General features: G+C 57.9%; 11 protein-coding genes across 11 annotated transcripts; 6 read left to right on the forward strand and 5 right to left on the reverse strand.

Annotated features, from left to right (window-relative positions):
- Positions 1-73: 73 nt before the first annotated feature.
- EX895_000102 (uncharacterized protein) lies at positions 74-1,390 on the forward strand (the record flags this gene model as incomplete). Its single annotated transcript, XM_029880703.1, has 1 exon — positions 74-1,390. One exon carries the CDS (start codon positions 74-76, stop codon positions 1,388-1,390), a length of 1,317 nt encoding a protein of 438 aa, XP_029742089.1.
- A 1,288-nt stretch (positions 1,391-2,678) lies between these two features.
- EX895_000103 (uncharacterized protein) lies at positions 2,679-3,710 on the forward strand (the record flags this gene model as incomplete). The annotated part of the gene is made up of 2 exons (XM_029880704.1): positions 2,679-2,793; positions 2,893-3,710. 2 exons carry the CDS (start codon positions 2,679-2,681, stop codon positions 3,708-3,710), a joined length of 933 nt encoding a protein of 310 aa, XP_029742090.1.
- A 343-nt stretch (positions 3,711-4,053) lies between these two features.
- Positions 4,054-7,080, forward strand: EX895_000104 (uncharacterized protein; the record flags this gene model as incomplete). The annotated part of the gene is made up of 1 exon (XM_029880705.1): positions 4,054-7,080. The coding sequence occupies one exon, from the start codon at positions 4,054-4,056 to the stop codon at positions 7,078-7,080; it is 3,027 nt and encodes a 1,008-aa protein (XP_029742091.1).
- An 81-nt stretch (positions 7,081-7,161) lies between these two features.
- Positions 7,162-8,708, reverse strand: EX895_000105 (uncharacterized protein; the record flags this gene model as incomplete). The annotated part of the gene is made up of 3 exons (XM_029880706.1): positions 7,162-7,194; positions 7,298-7,368; positions 7,463-8,708. The coding sequence occupies 3 exons, from the start codon at positions 8,706-8,708 to the stop codon at positions 7,162-7,164; spliced, it is 1,350 nt and encodes a 449-aa protein (XP_029742092.1).
- A 315-nt stretch (positions 8,709-9,023) lies between these two features.
- Positions 9,024-10,019, forward strand: EX895_000106 (uncharacterized protein; the record flags this gene model as incomplete). The annotated part of the gene is made up of 1 exon (XM_029880707.1): positions 9,024-10,019. One exon carries the CDS (start codon positions 9,024-9,026, stop codon positions 10,017-10,019), a length of 996 nt encoding a protein of 331 aa, XP_029742093.1.
- A 184-nt stretch (positions 10,020-10,203) lies between these two features.
- EX895_000107 (uncharacterized protein) lies at positions 10,204-11,157 on the reverse strand (the record flags this gene model as incomplete). The annotated part of the gene is made up of 1 exon (XM_029880708.1): positions 10,204-11,157. One exon carries the CDS (start codon positions 11,155-11,157, stop codon positions 10,204-10,206), a length of 954 nt encoding a protein of 317 aa, XP_029742094.1.
- Positions 11,158-11,725: 568 nt separating this feature from the next.
- On the forward strand, positions 11,726-14,290 carry EX895_000108 (uncharacterized protein; the record flags this gene model as incomplete). The annotated part of the gene is made up of 1 exon (XM_029880709.1): positions 11,726-14,290. One exon carries the CDS (start codon positions 11,726-11,728, stop codon positions 14,288-14,290), a length of 2,565 nt encoding a protein of 854 aa, XP_029742095.1.
- Positions 14,291-14,364: 74 nt separating this feature from the next.
- On the reverse strand, positions 14,365-15,291 carry EX895_000109 (uncharacterized protein; the record flags this gene model as incomplete). The annotated part of the gene is made up of 1 exon (XM_029880710.1): positions 14,365-15,291. The coding sequence occupies one exon, from the start codon at positions 15,289-15,291 to the stop codon at positions 14,365-14,367; it is 927 nt and encodes a 308-aa protein (XP_029742096.1).
- Positions 15,292-16,247: 956 nt separating this feature from the next.
- On the reverse strand, positions 16,248-16,592 carry EX895_000110 (uncharacterized protein; the record flags this gene model as incomplete). The annotated part of the gene is made up of 1 exon (XM_029880711.1): positions 16,248-16,592. The coding sequence occupies one exon, from the start codon at positions 16,590-16,592 to the stop codon at positions 16,248-16,250; it is 345 nt and encodes a 114-aa protein (XP_029742097.1).
- Positions 16,593-17,065: 473 nt separating this feature from the next.
- Positions 17,066-18,433, forward strand: EX895_000111 (uncharacterized protein; the record flags this gene model as incomplete). Its single annotated transcript, XM_029880712.1, has 1 exon — positions 17,066-18,433. One exon carries the CDS (start codon positions 17,066-17,068, stop codon positions 18,431-18,433), a length of 1,368 nt encoding a protein of 455 aa, XP_029742098.1.
- Positions 18,434-18,512: 79 nt separating this feature from the next.
- Positions 18,513-19,517, reverse strand: EX895_000112 (uncharacterized protein; the record flags this gene model as incomplete). The annotated part of the gene is made up of 2 exons (XM_029880713.1): positions 18,513-19,275; positions 19,360-19,517. 2 exons carry the CDS (start codon positions 19,515-19,517, stop codon positions 18,513-18,515), a joined length of 921 nt encoding a protein of 306 aa, XP_029742099.1.
- Between the last annotated feature and the right edge of the window lie 727 nt (positions 19,518-20,244).

Raw genomic sequence — 20,244 nt, forward strand, 5'->3', positions numbered from 1 at the left:
CTCAGGAACGCTCTAAACCGTCTTGCCTACTCGCGCCCCCACACACGTCAAGCAAACCATCCCCGCATCTACCATGGAGTTCTTCTTCCCCGCCGACGTCTTTGCCGCTCACCCGCGTCAGGGCCCTACTGCTCGCACCACTGCCTTCGGTGCCGGTCCCTCCAGCAACGTCTTCAGCGGATGCGGCTTTGACAGCCACCCGTCGTTTGCAGACGCGCTCTTCGATGCAATACAACAGGAGCGCGCCGCTCATGCTCGTGCCCAGGCTCAGCGCGCCGCTCGCGCCGAAGCCGCCCGCCGAGCAAAGGCAGCCGCTGCACGTCGCGAAGCGGAAGAGCGAGAGCGCCAGGCTCAAGCCTACTTCCAGCACATCCTCGAGTTGCAGCAGCGCGAGGCCCAGCGCAGATACCAACTTGAACAGCTCCACCGCCAGCGACAGGAAGCTCAGCGCCGTCAGCAGTACCAAGAGTACCAGCGCCGCAAGGCCTACGCCATCGAGAAGGAGCGCCAGCGCATTGCTGCTGCCAAGGCAGCCGAGGACCAATCCAAGCACCTCTTCCTCGCTCTAGAGGATCTGATCTTTGGCGGTCTCAATGAGTTCTACCGCGCATGCCAGCAGCATAACGACGAGGACGGCAGCGAGATGGACGAAGTCGAACTGGCTCACAAGAACGACACCTACCAATCCACCAGCACTGCTGCGGCCGCTCCTCAGACTCCGGCTGTCGATATCAAGGGCAAGGGCAAGGCTCAGGACAACGATGAGGACATCAAGCCAGCTATGGAAGTGGACAGCGACGAGACGGCCGCCGCGGCAGCAGCAGCTCTTATGGCCACCGACGAGGACCCTGAAGAGGTCGGACCCGTACCCACTTCTCCCACCATTGCGGCCTCGCCTTCTCCTGCTCCGGTGACTTCCACCAAGACAGAACAGATCGTCTTCACGCATGCCTTCCCCGCCGACCCGAGCTTCGACAAGTCCACCGTTCGTGCCGATCAGATCAACGTCTCAGTCGACGAGACTCAGCGCAAGGTGACCGTCTCCGGGCTTTGGAACAATCAGCCCACTTCGTCCACCACCGATGACGCCTCATCTTCGCCTGGTCGCGCTGCTAGCCCTACGCCGAGCGACAGCTCTTCTCGCCGCGGTCGATCGCGCTCTCCCAAGCGAGCCCGTGTTTCCGACGTCGACGAGAACGGTAACGAGATTGCCACTCCAGACGCTGACACCAACGACGATGACTTTGTCGAGGTCAGCTTCACCCGCGCTGCGCCTGCACAGGCTAAAGTGGAAAGGACCTTTGACCTCCCCGCTGGTGCCAACATCGAAGACCTCCGCGCTGAGCTCACCGACGACGGCCTCAAGCTCTTCACCTCTGTCTCTGCCTAACTCTCCCGTTCTGGTGTTGATGTCCTGCTCCCATTGTCTCGGACCCATTGCACATACTGTACCATTTCACTGTAGACGCATAACATACACATTGGACTAAGCAAGCAAGTTTTTCGGGTTCGTTCCACAAACACAGTCTGAGCGTTTGTTTGTGATAAGCCTCCTTGCGTGGCGTTTTACGAGGTTCTGCTTCGGTTAGTGAGCCGCTCTAGGCACCCGCACCTCCCGCCGGACGGGCGGCGATTCACATTGGAGTTGTCCCTACCGAAGAACCACTTTATTCTGAGAAGGAAAACGATGGGAGAGACCGTCGTCATGGGGCTGATTGCCTCTTGGAGCCTTCGAGATGCCAGAGTCCGCGCTTCGTGGCTGTCGTCTTCTTATCATTACGGCACCCTCTCGACGCTGCAGCGTGGGGAGAAAGGAAGACAATGACAATCACCGAAGAAAGCATGAGCAGCGAGGTCGCCAATTTAGTGCGCGCGGGTCGAGTCAAGCGGGGCATTTCTGTTGCACTCTCCTTATCTATGAGGCGAGCTCGCTTATACAAACTAGTTGCTTCACGCGCCAAAATTCTCTTGGTTGCTTGGCATGCTCGGTTGCTTATCAGCGTGCTTCGCCGTTCATCGCGATTGAAAGAATATCAATCTTTCCACCACCGCTCTCTGCCCCCGCGGCATTTGATCGCTATGCTCTCCCATCGCATCGCAAACAGCACTCCGATCCACTCGGTGCTACTGCATTACATCGTCACGTAGAATCGGTTCCCCGAAGATAAGCACCGTGGTCGGCCTGCCTGCATACCCGAAACCCCAATTCTGGTCTTACAAACTAGGAAATGCGCTAAGCTAACTTAGCGCACCAGATGCGGAGTCGAAACCCAAAGGCCGGTCGAAGAAGCAAGGAGGGCTTATCAATCTGACCTTCCTCAGGATTGGACGGTAGCATCTCCCTCTTTGTCCGTCTCGAACTGCAGAGTGGTCTGAAAAAATTTATGGCCATGCTTACCCCCGCGCAACGGATTCAGATCCTGTTCGAAGCGAGAGATAAGAGCGCAAACAAGGAACTTCTTGTTGTGTGACAGAAGTGACGTGGGCCAAGAGTGAGTCTGGGGAGGCTCTCGATTCATGCGTCGTCCAACGCGACTTCATGCTATTGCAGTATAAAGAATCACCGTCTTGTCGTTTCACTTCCCCCACCTCTTCCTTTCGTTCTAGACAACACCTCACCACAAAGAGAGGAAAACTCGCCCAAGTCTCCTGCATTCTCGAACTACACCTCTATCACCATGTCGCAAATGCTCAGCCTGGAACAGGCAACGTGGGCGTGGATCGAAGCCGGTCCACGCAAACACCACATGTCTGTTGGAAAGCGTTTCGTCAAAGGTATCATGGCCGGTTTCTGTAAGTCTTCATCTTCATCGTAGCTATGTTGTCGTCATGGCAACCGCCCAACCACTTGATCGATGCTCACACTTTGCGACTACTTCGGAACCAATACAGTGCTTTCGACTGGTGGCATGCTCGTCCAAATCATGAGCGCCAACCCGTGGTTTGCTACCAACGCCCCTGGTCTGCTCAAGATCCTCCAGGGTGCCGTCTTCCCCGTGGGTCTCGTCATGATCGTCCTCCTCCAAGCGGACCTCGTCACGGGTGAGATGGCCGTCTTCATCATGGCCACCGTCAAGCGCCGCGTGCCCATTTGGGCGTTCTTGTACGGTTGGGCCATCACGTTTATTGGAAACCTCGTCGGCGCACTCATCTACGCCGCATTCCTCGTCCATTTCTCCGACATCTACACGGCTGCTATGAACAAAGGCGCTGCCACTGGGGCCGACGCCAAGGTGTCGGCGATCAACTTCCGAGAGCTCTGGCTGCGTGCTATCGGATGTAACGTGCTCGTGTGCATCGCCGTCTTCCAAGCTTCACTCGCCAAGGACGTTGTCTCCAAAGTCGTCGCCAGTTGGTTCCCAATCTTTGTCTTCGTCGCCGCTGGCTTCGAACACGTGGTGGCCAACATGTTCCTCATCAACGCAGCCCTTATGACCAAGCTCACCAACTTCAGCGTCGGCGAGTACATCTGGAAGAGCATCATTGCGAGCTTCATCGGCAACATCATCGGTGCTGCTCTGCTGGCTCTGCCTTTGGTCTACCTACACGGCGGTGACGAGTGGGACCCCAGCCAGGGTGCAAGGGCTGAACTGCCGATGCACGGCAAGGCTGGCGAGGGCAGCTCGGGTGCTTCGGTCAACAACGTCACCCTCCAGGCCAGCCCACAAAAATGGACCAAGGACGTCGAGTCTCAAGTTGCCCAGGCCTAGTGCGGATGCGATGGCTTGACCAAGTTGCTGTAACTTATTTGTAATGCTCGAATCTGCATCGTCTAATGTTAACCATGTCGACAATGTTGATGCTCGTGTCTCTTGCGGTGTCACCAAAGATAAAAAATTGAGTGTCAAAAAAGGGGCGCTAAAATGCTTCCACAGAATGATCAACTCGGCTTTGCATTTCTTCTTTTTCTCCGAGAACCGGGAAAAACTTGGGTCAATTCGCCACAACCATACTCCTAAACCTCGGTGTGTCCTCCTGATTGCTTCGCACTTCGCCCTTGATCACACTCGAGCCGTTCAACACGCTAACCGGCGACGAGCTTATACGACCAACATGGATGGTAGCACAGGGTCTCGGCGTCCTGCCTGGGGTCCGAAGAAGAGCTGGGCGGCACCATCATCTTCCTCCTCCACCTCTCCCGCTCCACCTACCGCATCCTCTTCACGCGAACCAACGCCTTCGTCGTCATCAGCATTCCCACCGCTTTCGTCGCCACAAGTGCGACGCCCCTTTGCTCGTCCCAGCGCTTCCTTCTCCAGCACTGATCCGTCGCTCATCTCGAGCTCCTCGTTCAATCCGTATCCGACGCGCAAGCAGGAGCTTGCTCAGCGAGCTGCCAGTCACGGCTCCCGCAAACGCTCACACATCACCCGCAGCGACCCGTCAGCATCACGTATACACTCTCTGCTCGATTACGACCAGGTTGACGACACTGTCATGCATGATCTCGGCGATGATGGGGACGACGATCAAGGGGAGGTGTCGTCGCGCGGCGCAACCATGTCGTCGATCGTCTTCCGCGATTTGTCGGCTTCTGCTTCGACGAGCAGGTCCAGCTCGCCCTGGCAGCAACCGGGGCTGAGTCCAGGTCTAGCCATGTTTGCAACCACGACGTTCGGCGGAGAGCCGCTGAGGGTGCTCGCCAATGTGGACGAGGAATTGGGCGCGGCGCATATGGGGCCAAGGATCTACCGGAGGCATAATCAGAAACATGTGCGCAACAAGGTCCGGGCTAAGATCGATGCTGGTCATTCTACTGTTCCCGTCTCCATGACAGCGGTAGAAGTCGATGTGGAGAACAGTCGAGCGCTCGATGCTGCTCCCCCAAGGACGGGCATGATTGGGGAGGAGCAAGAGCGGTTGCGAAGCATGGACCTGCAGAAGCTCGTAGACGAGTGCAGACGGTGCCACAACCTTTTAGCCATTCAAGCAAGGGTTGCCTCCGATGAAACACGTTCGTCGAATGTCGACGACGTGCCACCGTTGCAGACGCTTCTCGCGGCTATACAGGCTCGAACTGCAGACCCTCAGACGTGGACCGCATCAAGCTTGAACCCCGTCCTAGCAGATGACCTCCTTCCCATCGGGCTCGCGTCACAGCAGCAACAGATCGACTTCTCAATTCTACCACCATCACTGCTCATCCAAGTGCGGCATTCCGTGTTACAGGGTCTGCGCCATCTAATGGATACCATCCTCGAATCGACACGCAAGGATCTCGTCCTGACGCTATCCCGTCTCTTCTCCATGCAGTTACTACGTCCCACCAACACCAACAACGCAGACCTCAAACCGGCATTGCAACAAACATTCTTGTACCTACTCGACACCTTCCATCGTCTGCCGAACAGCTCCACCTGCACACCCACCACGCTGCTGTCTCAAGTCCTCGCATACATTAATTACGCCTCAGGTTCTGACGCACTTGTCGACCTCGTCGGCGAGCTCGTCGGACTCTGCGGGCAGCAAATGTCGTCCGACCCGACCGTGCTCACCGAGACGCAAGATAGCACCCTCGTCTCCACAGCCTCCTTCCTCTCGCTCTGCTATACACTCAACTCGAGCCGCCCAGCGGCAACCCGGCTTCCTGCACACGCCTTCTACTGCACCGTGCTCGACCTCGCGCCGTTCCTCGAGCACTTTGTCCACCACTCTGCATCGCTCGTCCGCGGCGCGACTGCCACCCCTGCTGTGGAGATGGCCCGCTTCAACGTGTGCCGCTGGCCCTTCCTCCTGTCGCTCGGTGCCAAGGTGCGCATTTTGCAGCTCGAAAACGAGCTGCGTCTGGCGCGTACTCCTCCGCGAGATTCTTTAAGCATTCAGCGGTTTGCTCTCCAGTCTGCAGGGGAAACGGATGCGGAGCTGGTAGTGCAGCTGAGCAGCCTCAACCTGAAGATTGAGCGCGAGCAGGCGTGGGAGCAGAGTCGTGGGTTGATGGTGCAACTCCTCGAATCGGCGGTGGTGGTGCAGCGTGGGTTGCGGGTCGAGTTTGCGGGCGAACAGGCGGCGGACGGTGGAGGCCCGGCGAGGGAGTGGTTTGCTACTGTCGCGTCGACTTGGACCGGCGTGGGCAACGTCATTGGTCCGCATGGATGGTTCATCCCTTCCCCTTCCTCGGACGAAAAGGATACCGAAGATACAGCAGCGTTCCTCGGGTTGCTGCTCGCCCTCGCCGCGCTGCACACGACCAAGCTCGCCCTTCCCTTCACACTGCCGCCCGTCGCGTTCAAGATCGCCACAGCGCCCAAGCTGGACCAGCTGGTGCTGGATCCTGTCGACCTCGAATTCGCCGACCCGGCGCTCGCCAAGTCTCTCCAATCCGTCCTCGACTGGAACGCCCCGTCAGAGGATGAAGCGGAAAAACAGTTCGACAGCACTTTCACGCTCACATGGAGCACCACGATCCGCACCGCCTCAGGCGAGATCCAAACCCTCGACCTTGCGCCCGGTGGCCGGCATCGGAGCGTTAAGCTGGCCGAGCGGCGGGAGTACGTCTCGAAACTCGTGTGGCGCGTCGTCGTGGGATCAGTCAAGAGACAGGTGCTGGCGTTCCGAGAGGCGTGGCAGAGCGTCATGCCTTCCGGCAGCTGGCTCAACGCAAGCGGGGCAGAGTCTGCTACGGAATTGATCGGTAGGGGCGGCCTGGCTCTGTCGCTGTTCAGTGCCGACGAGATCGGCCAGGCCATTCTTTCCGCGCCCTCATCTGCTTCGGCGCTGTCTACGCCGCTAGATGTGGCGGATATCACTGCGTCAACCGAGGTCATCTTCCCCTCGTCCAAAGCGGCGGGACATGTGGTAGACTGGTTCTGGAACACCTGGTCCAATCTCAGTCCTCTCCACCAGCGCAGATTGCTCGCGTTCATCACAGGTGCAGAGGATCTTCCGGCGACAGGCGCGAGAGGTATCGGGCTGCGCATCCACGTCGTCGCAACCGACGGAACAGATTCGCGCTCGTGGCCCCTTCCCTGGTCATCGACATGCACGTCGACGTTGTTCCTCCCTACGTACCCGTCACTACAGCTGCTGGAGAACAAGGTGGGGATCGCCATCGAGCATTATCAGGGGTTCGGATTGCGTTAGACGGATCGATGGAGGAAGTGTTCTGGCCATTGCGGTGCGCGAAGGTTTGCAGCGGGTCTATATCTAACAGTGGAATGCAGTCTACTTGCGCGCTTGAGCGACGAGCCAGTCGCCCTGCATCAATGCAACGATTGCGCCGAGACGATATGAGTGGGTTTGAGACAAGTCAGCGTACAGCAGCAGTCAGAGGAGCGGGTTGAATGGTGGTAATACTTACAATCTCGGTGAGCACGGCGCGCGTCTTTTGCGTATCTTCTTCCGACATGCCTTGCACGTTTTTCATCATGACTAGTACGGCGCAAGCCCAATAGAGTCAGTAAACCAACGCTACGAAGCTCGCATGTGCAAGTCCTGCCCCGAAGCTGGGGAAAAGCTGACATACCATGTTCATAACCCGGCCAGATCTTGATCGACTTGTGCTCCTTGGGTGTGCCCACCTTCTCGAAGAACTGCTTGCTCCCATTCGGGTCCGTGACCCTATCATTGGCACCATGATGGATCGTCAGCGGGCAAGTGATGAGGTGCGCCTTAGCAGCGAGGTCGTCGATGCCATCCAGGATTGCCAGACCGGTCGAGATGCGCACCTTGCCCTTGTACGTGAGCGGATCCGCGTTGAATTCATCTTCGACGCGTGGATCGTCCGACACATTGCCCTTGATGGCGGAGGCGAGGGGCAGACGGCCGGCAAAGAATCGGAGGACGTGTGCGATGTATTCAATGGCCTTGTTGGGGCGCGATTGGGACGAGATGGTGATCATGGGTGCTGCGACTGCGACGCCGGAAAGGCTGGGGCGGTAAGGGGTTGGTTTGCCGGGCAGGACGGCGGACGAGGTGGACGAAGACCCGTTGGTGTGTTCGGGACGGTGGTGTGCTAGCGGGGTATGCTCATGTGCTCTAAGGGCTTCTTCCACCAAATCCTCGTCTGTGGTCGTCTTGGCTTGCTCGCTAGGCACCTGCTTGAGGCTTAGGTCGGGCCCACCGTCATTGCCCGGCATCAGCGGTGGGTAGAGCGCAGCATAGTACAGCACCGTGAAAGCGCCCATCGAGTGCCCCTCAGCGAAAAGCTTCCTCTCCCTCCCCGCTCTGCCCAGCAACCCGCTCTCCTCATCCCACGTTCGGACGTCCATCACCACAGCATGCATAGCTCTAGCATTGATCTTCATGCTGGGCAGATACCCGTGCAGACCGGTACTACGCCCGAACGAGGGCAAGTCAATCGCAATCACCCTAAAGCCGCGCTTCATAAAATGCAGTGCATGTGGTGCGAGCTTGCCTGCATAGTCGTTGATGCCGTGCGCCATGACGATGTCACTATGCAGCTGCTCGGATTCGAGCGCAGCCGGGCACGTCCAGATGTAGTAGGTGACCCACGACCATTTTTCCTTGTCCCAGGAACCTGATTCGAGCAGCGAGTGTGCAGGGATGAGAACACGACGTCGGATGGCAGATACTTCCGGGTTCGAGTAGATGAGCCGATGCTCGGCGGCCGAATACGGGATCTCGGAGCGGCCAAAGGTGGGATCGCCGCCTCCTGGAGTGAGGAGGTTGAGGTGGCACAGCAGAGGTTCTGTGATGACCTGGTGGGCGATCTTGAGGTATTCCATCCTGAGGGATGACGATCGTTCCATGTCGGAGAGAGAGAGAGGGAGGAAGGGAAGATGAGTGCGAGAGAAGATGCGGAACACGTTCAGGGTCTGACGGATCCCGCATTCTTTCCCCCGCTGTTGCACTGTCATGCACAGACTGCTCTGCAGCGTCATTTTCACGGCACCGCTTTTCCGGCTCAAACCTCCACCTCGAGTTATTTTCCGAGAATGTTAGGCCGATGTGCTGCTCGTGTGATGACAGATTTTTGCAGAGCTAGACATTGGGCCCCTTCTTTCTTCTTGAGCTCTGCGCTCCACGGCTCTGCATCTTGACCATCACTTTACATTGAAGCAAACATGACAGCGGCAACTGCAACCCGCGCCGCAAGCATGCTTCACGGTCTGCGATCCTCGGCGACTCGGGCAAGCGTCGTCGCTGGCACCGCTTCGACATTGCACGGTTCGAGGATGATCTCCACTGCCATACTCGCGCCAAGGCACATCCCATCCATGCGCTCCTCATCTGCACCATCTCACCTCCCCATGCTGTCGATGCAAACTCGCTTCAAATCCAAGCGCTCCTCTGCACAGTACATCGACCCGAATGCAGCAGACGCCGACGACGTGCCCGTGATGAAAACAAAAGGTAAAGGATCCAAGGGCAATCGCGGAGCCCAAGCCACCTCACGCGGCGCCAAGTCCAAGCGTGGCGATTCCGAACAGCCTTCCGACTCTGAATACAAAACATCGACTCGCAACCAAGACTTGCCCGACGAGGCGTTCGACTTTGACGCCATCTCGTCTCACATGTCGCGCGCGGTCGAACGCTGTCGATCCACCACATCGACGCTCGTCGGCTCCTTTGGCCGCGCCGACCCTTCGCTTCTGGACAATATCAAAGTCGAACTCCCCTCTGGCGGGTCTAAGACGCTCCACCCGTTGCGCGAGTTCGCCACCGTCGGCGTACGCGACAACGCACTGATCGTGACCGCCTTCGACCCGGAGATGGTCAAACACATCGAACGCGCCGTCTACACGTCGCAGCTCAACCTCACCCCACAAACCCAGACGGGAGACGAAAACGTGCTGCGCGTTGCCATCCCGCAACCCACCACCGAGTCGCGCCAGGCCATGGTCAAGGACCTGACGCGCATATGCGAAAATGCCAGAGTCAGCATCAGAGACGCCAGACACAAGGCGCAGAAACAGATCAAGTCGGATATCGACCGCAAGGTGGTGGGAAAAAGCGAGGGGGAGAAGGAATCTAAGAAGGTGGAGGCGGAGACCAAGAAATGGTCGACACAGGTGGATCAGTTGTTCGAAAAGATGAAGCAGACGCTCTTAGCTGCCTAAAACCAATCACAAGAGTCGCAATAGTCGCAATGAAGCGATCAACAGCCAGCGTGCAAGTGTGCGTGTTTCCTGCGAGAGCGTGCTAGCTTTACGTTTACTGCTACAATGCACGGTGTACAACCGTTCGTCATTCAGGAGTATCACAGCATCCTCGGCTCCTTGTTTGACCTCTATTGCACCCCGTCTACAGAGCCTTGCTACCCTTCTTAGCGCCAGCCTCGCGCCAGAATTCCTCATCATCCTTACCGTCCACGCCGACCTTGACCTTCTGCTCACCGCGGATCACCTTTTGCGCATCCACGCTCTTACCTCCCTCCGGCTTGACAGTAAACCTCTTCTGCACCGCTCGCACCATGGCACGGAACCAGAAGAAGTTGAGACTGTTCAGAATCACGTTTCCAACCATGTAGAACGTCTTGAGATGCAGGGGGATGGGTGGGTGGTGGGGCTTAGCGGGGGCAACGACGAACTTGAAGAAGCTGAAACTGTTGTACACGCCAAACGTCAGACGTGCACCCACGTAGGCCGAGAGCAGGAAGACGGCGTTGATGAGCTGCGCCTTGCTGCCGGTCTTGCCGAGCTTGTCAAGGAACCAGTGGATGTTGAGGAACGGCGTCGAGAGTTCCCAGAGCAGGAAGCCCATGCCGTCATACATGAAGATAGGGTGGTAGACCAGCGTGAAGGCGATCAGCGCAACCAGACCATGTGCGATGAAGCCGGGGCCTTCGTGAAGGATTGAAACGACCGAGTCCCACACGAAGTAGCCCTGTGCGATGGCATACACGGATGCAGCCTCGTGGTCGTAGCCGTACAGCCTGTCGATGGCCAAGGGGTGGGTCTGCAGACCGAGCGCATTCGTCTGCCTCGCCTTCCACCAGATGCGTGCTGCCAGCGGCGTGATGAGCGCGGCATGGACAAACGACACAACGTGGATGTCCCAGCTGATACGTGTCTTGCGGTTAAACTTGGCAAATGTCTTGGGGAAGAGCCTAGGCGAGACCTGCGACGAGAGCGTCTGGATGGCAAACCACAAAAGGGCGGAGCGGACGAGCGTCGGTGCGTGCACAGGCAGATGGTGGATGCCGTACTTGTCGGCGTACGGCTGCAGCCACGCTACGAGAGGATCGGAGACCGCCATTCTGGAGAGCGCGAGTCGGCGCGAAGGATGCTGCTGCTGCTGCTGCTGCTGCTGCTGCTGCTGATGGTGGTGGTCGACGGAGAACGGAAGCGAGGGATCATGCGCAATTTTCTCGTCTCTCTTTGAGGCTGGCGCGTGCGTGCGCGAGCTCTCGTAGCAGGGACGGCTTTTCGGTTTTGGCTGGTGAGCCGAGAAGGGAAGAGCAGTAAACAGGCAGCCCAACAAACACGCTCTCTGTGAAAGAGGCGCTCTTCCCCGCACCTGGCTTGCTTCGAACAGAAGATGCCGATCTTACAACTGAAGCTCGAAAACTCCTCTATGTGGAGAAATGCGAGATGAACGCACCGACAGGCAGAACAACAAGAACTTTCTTACAAAAGCAATGTTGGCTCTGTAGTCCCTTTGTTCATTGACCTCATCACTACCCTTTTGATCCTCGCTCCTTTTCACCTCCGGATACCAACCATGGACGACCGAAGAATCTCGACCACCATCAGGTAGACCTCGCTTTCTTCTCCTGCGGCAACGGACACATCCCTCTCTCTCTCGAAAGACGAGCTGCTCCAGCATGTCGCCTGACGAGATCCAAGCGCGGTTGAGCGAGCTCTTCTGCCCTCCGCTGGATACGACGCTGGTCGCTGCGATAGCCTACGAACCAAACCAGACTCTTCAGAGTGCCAAAGAGGTGTGCGAGACCCTAGCCGCTGCAGCCGTGCCCGATGCCGAGGATACGCCTAGCTTCTTTGCCTCTGACGAGGATGCTTCCCCCTTCACTGAGCCGCCAACAGGAGCTTCAGCGAGACGCAAGGCCTTCGGAGGTAAATTGACTACCAGCGATGAAGTCAAAGACACAATCACCCGCGATCTGCCTACGAAGAGCAGCACCGCAGCGACCCCCTCTACCAGCAGCTCCTCAACCTCATCCCCCTCCACAGCCGCCGCCGACGCAGCAACTGTAGAACGCCTGCTCAGCGAATGGTCGCTCTTCGACCAGTCCTCCCAAGACCCCGAAAACTTGCACCTCACAGACGAAGAGACGGGCACTTCCGACTCGGAGCACTTTGACGACAGTGAACCCGGACACAAACTCCTCTCTTCCTCAAAGGACGCCGCGGCTCGTTTGATCGAGGCAGAAAAGAACGAGGCGGAACGCGTAGGTGAGCTGTCTGGCTCCCACACAGTTGATCCTGGAGCGGTTGCTGCCGGCGAAAGCAGCCTCAACAGAGGAAGCAAGTGGACACACGAAGACACTTTTGACCCGGTAGTATTTCTCCAGCATGCATTTCCAGCGCGTACAGTCGAGTTCCTCAGAGAGACGCTGGCAGACTCGCACGGAGATGTACAAACCACGGTGGACACGATCATGACGATCGACTTGATCGAAGCAGAGGATGCACGCAATGCCACTGCTGCACAGCTCGACTCGATTGGGTCGTCTGGTACGAGCACCCCGCGCAAAGGTGGGGGTTTGGATTACGAGGCACTTGCGAACGGCGTTTCGAGCACGTGGGAGGATCCTCACCTCAAGGGTAAGAAACGTCGAGCTGCACGCAAAAGGCTGCAGCAGGAACAACGGTCGGCAGCGAATGGCCTGCCCTTGGCTGCCATCGACACCAAGCAGAAAGCCAGTAAAGTCACCGTGAACCTCACCGACGTGCGACACGGCGGTCCCTCCTCCAATGTGCTCCTAAAAAAGGTGCAGCAGCAACAAGCACCGTCGAGATCACGCGCCGCCTCCCCACTTCCGCAACTGACCGACGAGCAACTCGCAGCCAAGCTCGCAGCCGAAGAAGAGGAGGCGGCCAGAGACCCAGACGCCGACCGAGCCGTATCGGACAACCAGTGGCTGCTCACCTCGTCGGTGCTCTCGCAGCTGTCTACACTGCTCGACATCGAACCCACCCAGGTGACGTCCGTGTACAACGCGTCGTCCTTCAAGCTGGCCGTCTGCTTTGCACGTCTGCTCGAACAAGAGTCCGACAAGTACCCTTCGTTGACGAGCCTGGACGAAGCGGCAGACGCACCGGCAGGTACAGCGGAGCAGATTGCTGAGGGGATCGCCGCGATCGGGGGCATCTCGCAGTCTGCAGCCAGCAAAGCTCTCCGCGCTACCAAGGGCAGACAGGACGCCGCAATAGATCTGCTCCAATTGCAGCTCCTTGTGCAGCGCGAGGTGGGCGAGGCAGACGCACTCGATCCCATGGGCAGACTTTGGGAGCTTGGTGCGGCCGAAGTGCCCAAGAGCGCCGAAGCCGCCAACGCACGTGGCTACGCAGTCCACGCAACATCCGGCCAAGGCACCTTCGGACGCACTTTCCCCACACCTTCACAAGCTGCCTCTTCCAGATCCACATCAACCAACGGAGCCGGTAGCATCTACTCCAACGTCGTCGGTCGCAAAACCCCAGGCCCCGTCTCTGGCGCGGCAGCAGCGCTGCGGTCCGGCTCTGCGGCTGCAACCGTCTTCCCCGCCAGCTCGGCGTTTGTTGGCGCTTCGGCCGCCGATAACCTGTTGGATGACCCAGTGGCTGTCGAACGGGGCCTCGCATCGCACACTACGCACTACGACCCCGTACGTCGCATGGCCGAGTATCGCCTGGTTGCAGAAGAGTACCGCACGCGTCGCGACGACGCGCTGCGCAAAGCCGCGTCTGCGTGGAAGACGCAGCGCGGCGGTGTGCGCACGGGTGGCAAGGGCGGAGACGGTGGGCGCGGAGGCATCGCTTGGCATTATGCGGACGAAGCGCGGCGTCTCGACGCCAAATCTCGCGCCTGGTCCCTTCGCGCGTCGCAGGCGTTGGTCGAGGATCGTCGCCGCGCTGCCGTTGGCGTGATTCGGCCGGGCACGCAGCCGACAGCCACGCATACAGTGGCTAGCAACACGATAGATCTGCACGGCGTGACGGTGCACGAGGCGCTGTCCATCGTACGAGAGCAGGTGACGCGGTGGTACGCCAGGCCGGGATCGGGCATGAACCCGCCGCCGTTCAAGATTGTGACGGGCGTGGGCCGACATTCGCCGCACCAGATTGCGGTGCTTCGACCGGCGATTGCAAAGATGCTCGACAGGGAGGGATGGAGATACGACGTGGATCACCAGCGCGGATACATTACCGTACGTGGCACGAAGTAGAAGCAGAGATAGACACAGCAATAGATGTCGTTTGAGTCCGCGTTACCTACTTGCGAGCAGAGGTGAGACCATCGTTAATCGGTCAGCGCGTCGTACCATTCCACGATTGCCTTGTCGAGTGCATCGAATGCGCGCCTGGAGCGGTAGAAGTGGTCGGCATTCTCTATCAAGACATGGTAAAAGGTCGATCCACGGTACCCCGCTGTCTTGAGCGGGGAGGGGGCCAATGAACTGCACTCGCTCGTCCAAGTCTCGTATGTCCCAACACCAGTGAATTGATCCTGATCTCCGTATATCGCGAGAACATGGCTTGCGACGGGCAATGAGGCGCCGTCGTTGGAAGGAGTCGACTCCGCCGCTCGTGCTGCTGCCTTTGCCTCGCCCTCGTCTTCTGTCGCTGCTGCTGTTGGCGTAGCCCCAGGAATGCGTGTGCTCGTGAGGAGCCTTTTCAGCGCATCGGTGTAGGTCTTTGTTGTGAAAAAGCTGAGTGCCCACGTGACGCCGGCTGGGAAGCTGAGCAGGATGTACCTTGGCTGGTTTGCGCCTCGAAATTGTCTGAGGTCATACACTGCGGGGGTCACGGTGACCGTGCTGGCGTATAGCGCTCCGGCCGAGTATCCTGCGATGATGAGCTGCGCCGCTGAGCTATCGGGGAAGTCGAGGCAGAAATTGTCGATACATTTGGAGAGGAGTTCCTGGAAGTCGCTGCACTCGGACTTGCCCGTCCAGCTGGCCGAGCCGCCGGACTTGCCCACGCCGCGCGAGTTGAAGCGTACCACGCGTAGGTGGGCATGGGTGAGGAGCAACGAGGCAAGGTGTGTGATGACTGGGTCGTCTAATGAGCCACCGAGTCGACCCAACGGATGAGCGAGGATCGCCAGACCGCGGCAGGATGTCGATGAGGAGGCGAGGGATGGCGGATCTTGCACGATCGATTGGAGGTAGATCTCGCCGTGGTCGAGCGCAATGGGGAGTGCGGTTGGTTGTGCATATCGCGGCATATTTGCGACTAGAATCACCGACAAGTGTCAGGCGTCGAGGATGGCTGTGGTTGCGGTGAGAAGGAAAGGCGGCGATGCGAAGGTGAATGGAACATTGCGTGAAGGCTGTGGGGGAAGCAAAGGTGAAGGGAACCTGCATGCAATAAAGCTCGCTTGTGCGTCTTGGTCCTTCACGCCCAAGGTCGATGGAGTTCCGACCTGCCCTGCATATTTCTCGACTTCGCCGTTGTCTCTGTCCGTGAAATTAATCATCGGTCTGTTCTGCAGCCGATGTGACAACAATGTAGGCCACCTTTTTTGCAGGTACGGAAGGGACGTGTCCGAGCCACGATCAGCGAGTAGCGCCAGTCTTGCTTCGATTCTCATTGTGAAGGCCTTGGAGCAGTGAAAGTCACGGTCTAGGTGCGGGCCTGCAGTTCCTTATGCAGCTAGGCAGAGACGAGTTGGTGGCAGACGACAAGTGTGATTGATTTGATTGCAAGAGAAGCAGGCGCCAGCTCGATCGACGTACAAAACCAACGTAGACATGTGTAGAAACACGCCAATCACGACGTCTTTCGAGTGGCGATTTCATCAAGAGTCGTAGAGGCAATTGCAAAGCCCACACGACACCGCTGTCCACGGGGACACCAGACGGCCGGACGTCGTACGCATTCGTTGGCATGCGCAGTCCCATGCGAATCGCGTTTGAACAGCAACCCAAGTTATCATACATTGAGACGAATTCCGTGCTAAGACGTTGAGATCGTTGGAAGAGGCTAGCTCTGGACTTTGATTTGAAGTGGTGGGCTGGTTCCGCTACCAGCCCGGGTATATTTGCACTTGTAGAGGCTTGCAACGGTCCCCGCTGCCTTCGAGCCTGGAGCGACTTTTGACGTGCCGGTACGGCGCTCTGTGTGCGCTTGGCATAAGCAGTGTAAGCACGATAGGCATTGTTCGACTGACATCCGATGTCTCTACCAGTCAAAGCTGCCGGGAATGGTGGTAGTCTTGCTTGCTATCGCCGCTGCTCCTCGTTCTTTCGCTGAGGAAGCCGACGTCTCCTGCGCTCCGTCACCCCACCTTTCGCGCCAACACGCGAGTTCCTCTCTCCACAGCGCCTTGACACACGGATCGCAGCTGCTACCACAGCATTCGTCCGGCTTGGGCGGTGGTGGGGGATCGTCGTAGTTGCGCGAGGCCGCCTTGACGAGCTGCTTTTTGCGAATGTTGGTGATCTTGCGTTGAGCCAAGATGGTCGGCAAGCTCTCTACATCCGAGTATACCGGCTCAGGTGCCGAGTTGACGGCCCACAACACCATCACTGTGCGGACGAGGGGCTCTGTAGAAGGTTGTTAGCGGGATGGTGAGAGGAAACGAGCATGAGTTTCAGTGACAATCAAGGGTCCTGGTTCGGGGGAAGGCCGAAGCCGGAAGCAGTTTCATCCGTAATTTGCCGAGGAGTTGTGGGGGAGAAAGGATCTGACATTCTAGCGAAAAATCGCACAATCACGGCCAGGCAACCGGAGACTTTTCCTCGTTTTCTCGCATTTTGGAGTGACTATTTTAGAACACCGAGCTGCTGTTGGTGTTCCACACACACGCGCTGCTGTCACCGTCAAGGGAGAGCAACACTTTTGTATGGGTCCAGCTCGTTCGTGGAACTCGAATGCACAACCCTGGCTGTGCATATGCAATCGGAGCACAGCTCGGTGAGGTCGATTGCTTCTGTTTCCTCTTCTTGGTTCCGCCCCACCACTTTATCTCCAAAGACCCTAGGAAGCGCCGGTTTAGTATGACCACCAACCATCTCGGTTCCACGCGGCCAGCAGAACAGCACCGATATCCTCCCGCCGCTTCTACTTCGAACACCACCAAACGCAATACGCACCACCGCAATCATGACAACCGCAATGCTGCAGCAGCGGCAGACAACGTCGGTGGTCTGGTCAGCTACATCGTCCACACGGACTCTCATGGGATCAGCGATCTGAGGTTGCAGGTCAGCAAGGAAGCCTCGTCAAGCAAGCAACCTCTGCGTCCCGTGTACTTCCGTCAACGCACCTTGACCGAGCACGACGAAATTGTCGACAATATCGTAGACGCCAACTCGGGCAGGACATGCTGGACGATCCATCGACCAACGAGAGGATGGTACCTCCATCTGCGCTCGCCTGCTTTGCCACAAGGCACGGCCATCTCGATCCGTCCCGCAGACAAGGACGGAAACGATCCGACCGCTTCTCCGCTCACCTTTTCGGTCAACACCAGGATCAGGCCACAGGCACTTGGCCGTGTGCAGCCTCGCATTGCATCTTTGACTGGCGACACGGATCAGCACGAGACCGATAGCGCATCAGGTAGCACGAGCATAACGGTCGACGCAGCAAACCAAGGTCTAGCGATACAGACTCCAGATGCGCAAGGAAGTGGAGAGGTGGTGCAAGGCGTGGCAGTCGCCGCAACTGGAAGAGAGGAGCGCAAGCCACACTCAGGCGGACATGCAAGACGCAGGAGCGGTGCCACTGGCTCAGGCAAGCATAGTTTTGACCTGCGGCATCCTAGCTCAGCGGTAACCCGCAGCCCCATGATTGCCGAATCTGACGACGAACCGCCATCTACCTCTCAGCCTGATCCTCACCGACATTCACTATCCCGCCTGGCCATCCCATCGCACACCAACTCTTCGTCCACGGTCCCCTCGCCACAGTCGTCCGGTGCAGATCGGCCTTACTCCCCCACCCTACCTTCCGCACTTTCCACCTCGGCGTCTCGCACCTCGACATTCCTGCTCACCGATGGGCAGGAGCCTTCCAAGCAGAGCGAAGCGCCCCAAGGCTGGGCACGCTGGGCATACTCGAAACTTCCCTCGGAGATCCGCCCTTCTTTGTCGCTGGATGCGGATAAGAGTTTCAGTCTGCACTGGCTCGATCCACCGCGCACTGGTGGTCAGGGCACAGCGGGGCAAAGTGTGGAAGTGGTGCGATTCGAAGACCAGAGTGGCCGGTGGATGTGGAACTCTCACACGCGCGGAAGGCTGACGCTGCAGGCGAGTGCCATGCAAGCGGTCGGTCTGCAGAAGGAGTTTTGGATCACCACGGCGCTAGCATACATTCAGTTTCTGGAGGACAAGGACGCATACGACGCCGCCAGAGATGCATAGTACGGCATTGCCCAATCTCATACACATCTGCACACTTGTCCCATTCGCATTGCTACGAGTACTGAGCGTGTTACTTTATTCAGTAAGACTTGCCAGGCATAACGGGCAAACTAGCCTGCAGGCCACCATCCACAGGCAGCGCTACACCATTCACATACGTCGCTTCGTCCGAAGCCAAGAACGTGACGGCATTGGCAATCTCTGCAGCCACGCCGTACCTCGCGGTCGGGTTGAGCTGGCCAATCTTGCCTGCCGTTCCCCTCGCCCTTGCCATCTCGAACGTGGGTAGAGTCATGCCCGTCTCGATGAGACCGGGGCAGACGGCATTGACTCGAACATTGGTCTTCTGCAGCTGCCACGCAGTTGTCTGAGCCAGGCTGATGACAGCAGCCTTGCTCGCCGAGTAGTCGACGCTTCCAGCGCCCGAACGGAGACCAGCGACCGAGGCGGTCATGACGATGGAACCGCTCGGCTCGGGTTTGTGCTGTGGGTGCGTCTTGAGCATTGCAGCGGCAGCATGCTTGCAGGCGAGGAAGCACGAGGTGACGTTGATGTGGTGCGTGGTCTCGAGGTCTTCGACGTCCGTCGCCGAGATGGGCGCGCCGGTGGCACGAGCAGCGTTTGCGAAGAAGATATCCAGGTGGCCGTTGTCCGAGAGGCATTGGTCGATTATCGACGTGACCGAGGCTTCGTCGGCTGCGTCTGAGGCAATGGCGGTGCATTTGACGTCCGGGTATCGCTTGGTGATGGTCTCTTTGAGCGAAGGTAGGTTCTCGTCGTCAATGTCGCAGACGTAGATGTGCTTGACTCCTTCGTGTGCAAACTGAAGCGCCGTTGCGCGTCTGTGGAATCCAGCAGGCCAAAGCGAGAGCTCGTCAGCAAAGTCCAATGTCTATACTGTGAAAGTTCGAGAATGAGAAACTCACCCAATACCAGTCAAGCTACCGCAACCAGTGATGATGGCCACCTTGCCCGCTAGACGTCCCGAACGAGGACGGGTGTCGAGGTGGTTGCGGATGCGCTCGAGTCGTTGCAGCGTAGCAGCGTACGCCTTTTGCAGCTGTTCTTCCTTTGTCTGTGCCATCTTAATATCGATCGACGTGTCGGATGTGTGAATGTCGAAGCAAAGCGAAGAAGCAGAAGAGAAGGAAAGGACGGTATCACATGTGCGGGGAAGGTGCTCATGCGAGAGGACCGTCTCGCAGGCACGGGCGGCGGTTGCATTGTGGTTTGCCGGAAAAACTGCCTTGTCGGGACAAAGCAAAGCCGGACCCTACCCTTTCTTGGACATCTTCAGCGTGTTAAGGTCGAATCACTAACAAATTTAGCTTTTCGAGCTGGCCCGCGCGCAGACGCAGGAATTCAGGGTCCTATCTCGAGTGGCAGGCAGCATTGCCGTCCATCCGAGAGTTGGAATTTCTCATCCCCCGTGTGTGCAACTGGAAGCCGAATGGAAAGTCACCGTTGGTTTGTAAGAAGGGCGGAAAGAGAGAATGTTCTTATCAGTCTGGAGAGAAGCCAAGTCTGAGTATGAGAGGAGGCTGGAGAAAGAGAAAACAAAGAACCGGCCCAGGGCGAGGTCGACGAGAGAGATAAAGACTTCCAGACTACCAAAACGACGCGTTCCGAGGATCCGACGGGCAAAAAGCAGGCTTGCCGCTGCGTTGTGCTGTGCTGTGCTGTGGTGTGCTCCACATCAACAGTCGGCGAGCACCCTTGTTCTCCTATCATCCCCGCCAACCCTGTTTGCCCATCTCGTTCTTGTCCTTGACTCTTCCATCAATCCCACCATCACCATCAGCATCAAACTC

The sequence above is a fragment of the Sporisorium graminicola genome, chromosome SGRAM_1 (assembly GCF_005498985.1).
Source record: "Sporisorium graminicola strain CBS 10092 chromosome SGRAM_1, whole genome shotgun sequence".
In the NCBI taxonomy this organism is placed as follows: domain Eukaryota; kingdom Fungi; phylum Basidiomycota; class Ustilaginomycetes; order Ustilaginales; family Ustilaginaceae; genus Sporisorium; species Sporisorium graminicola.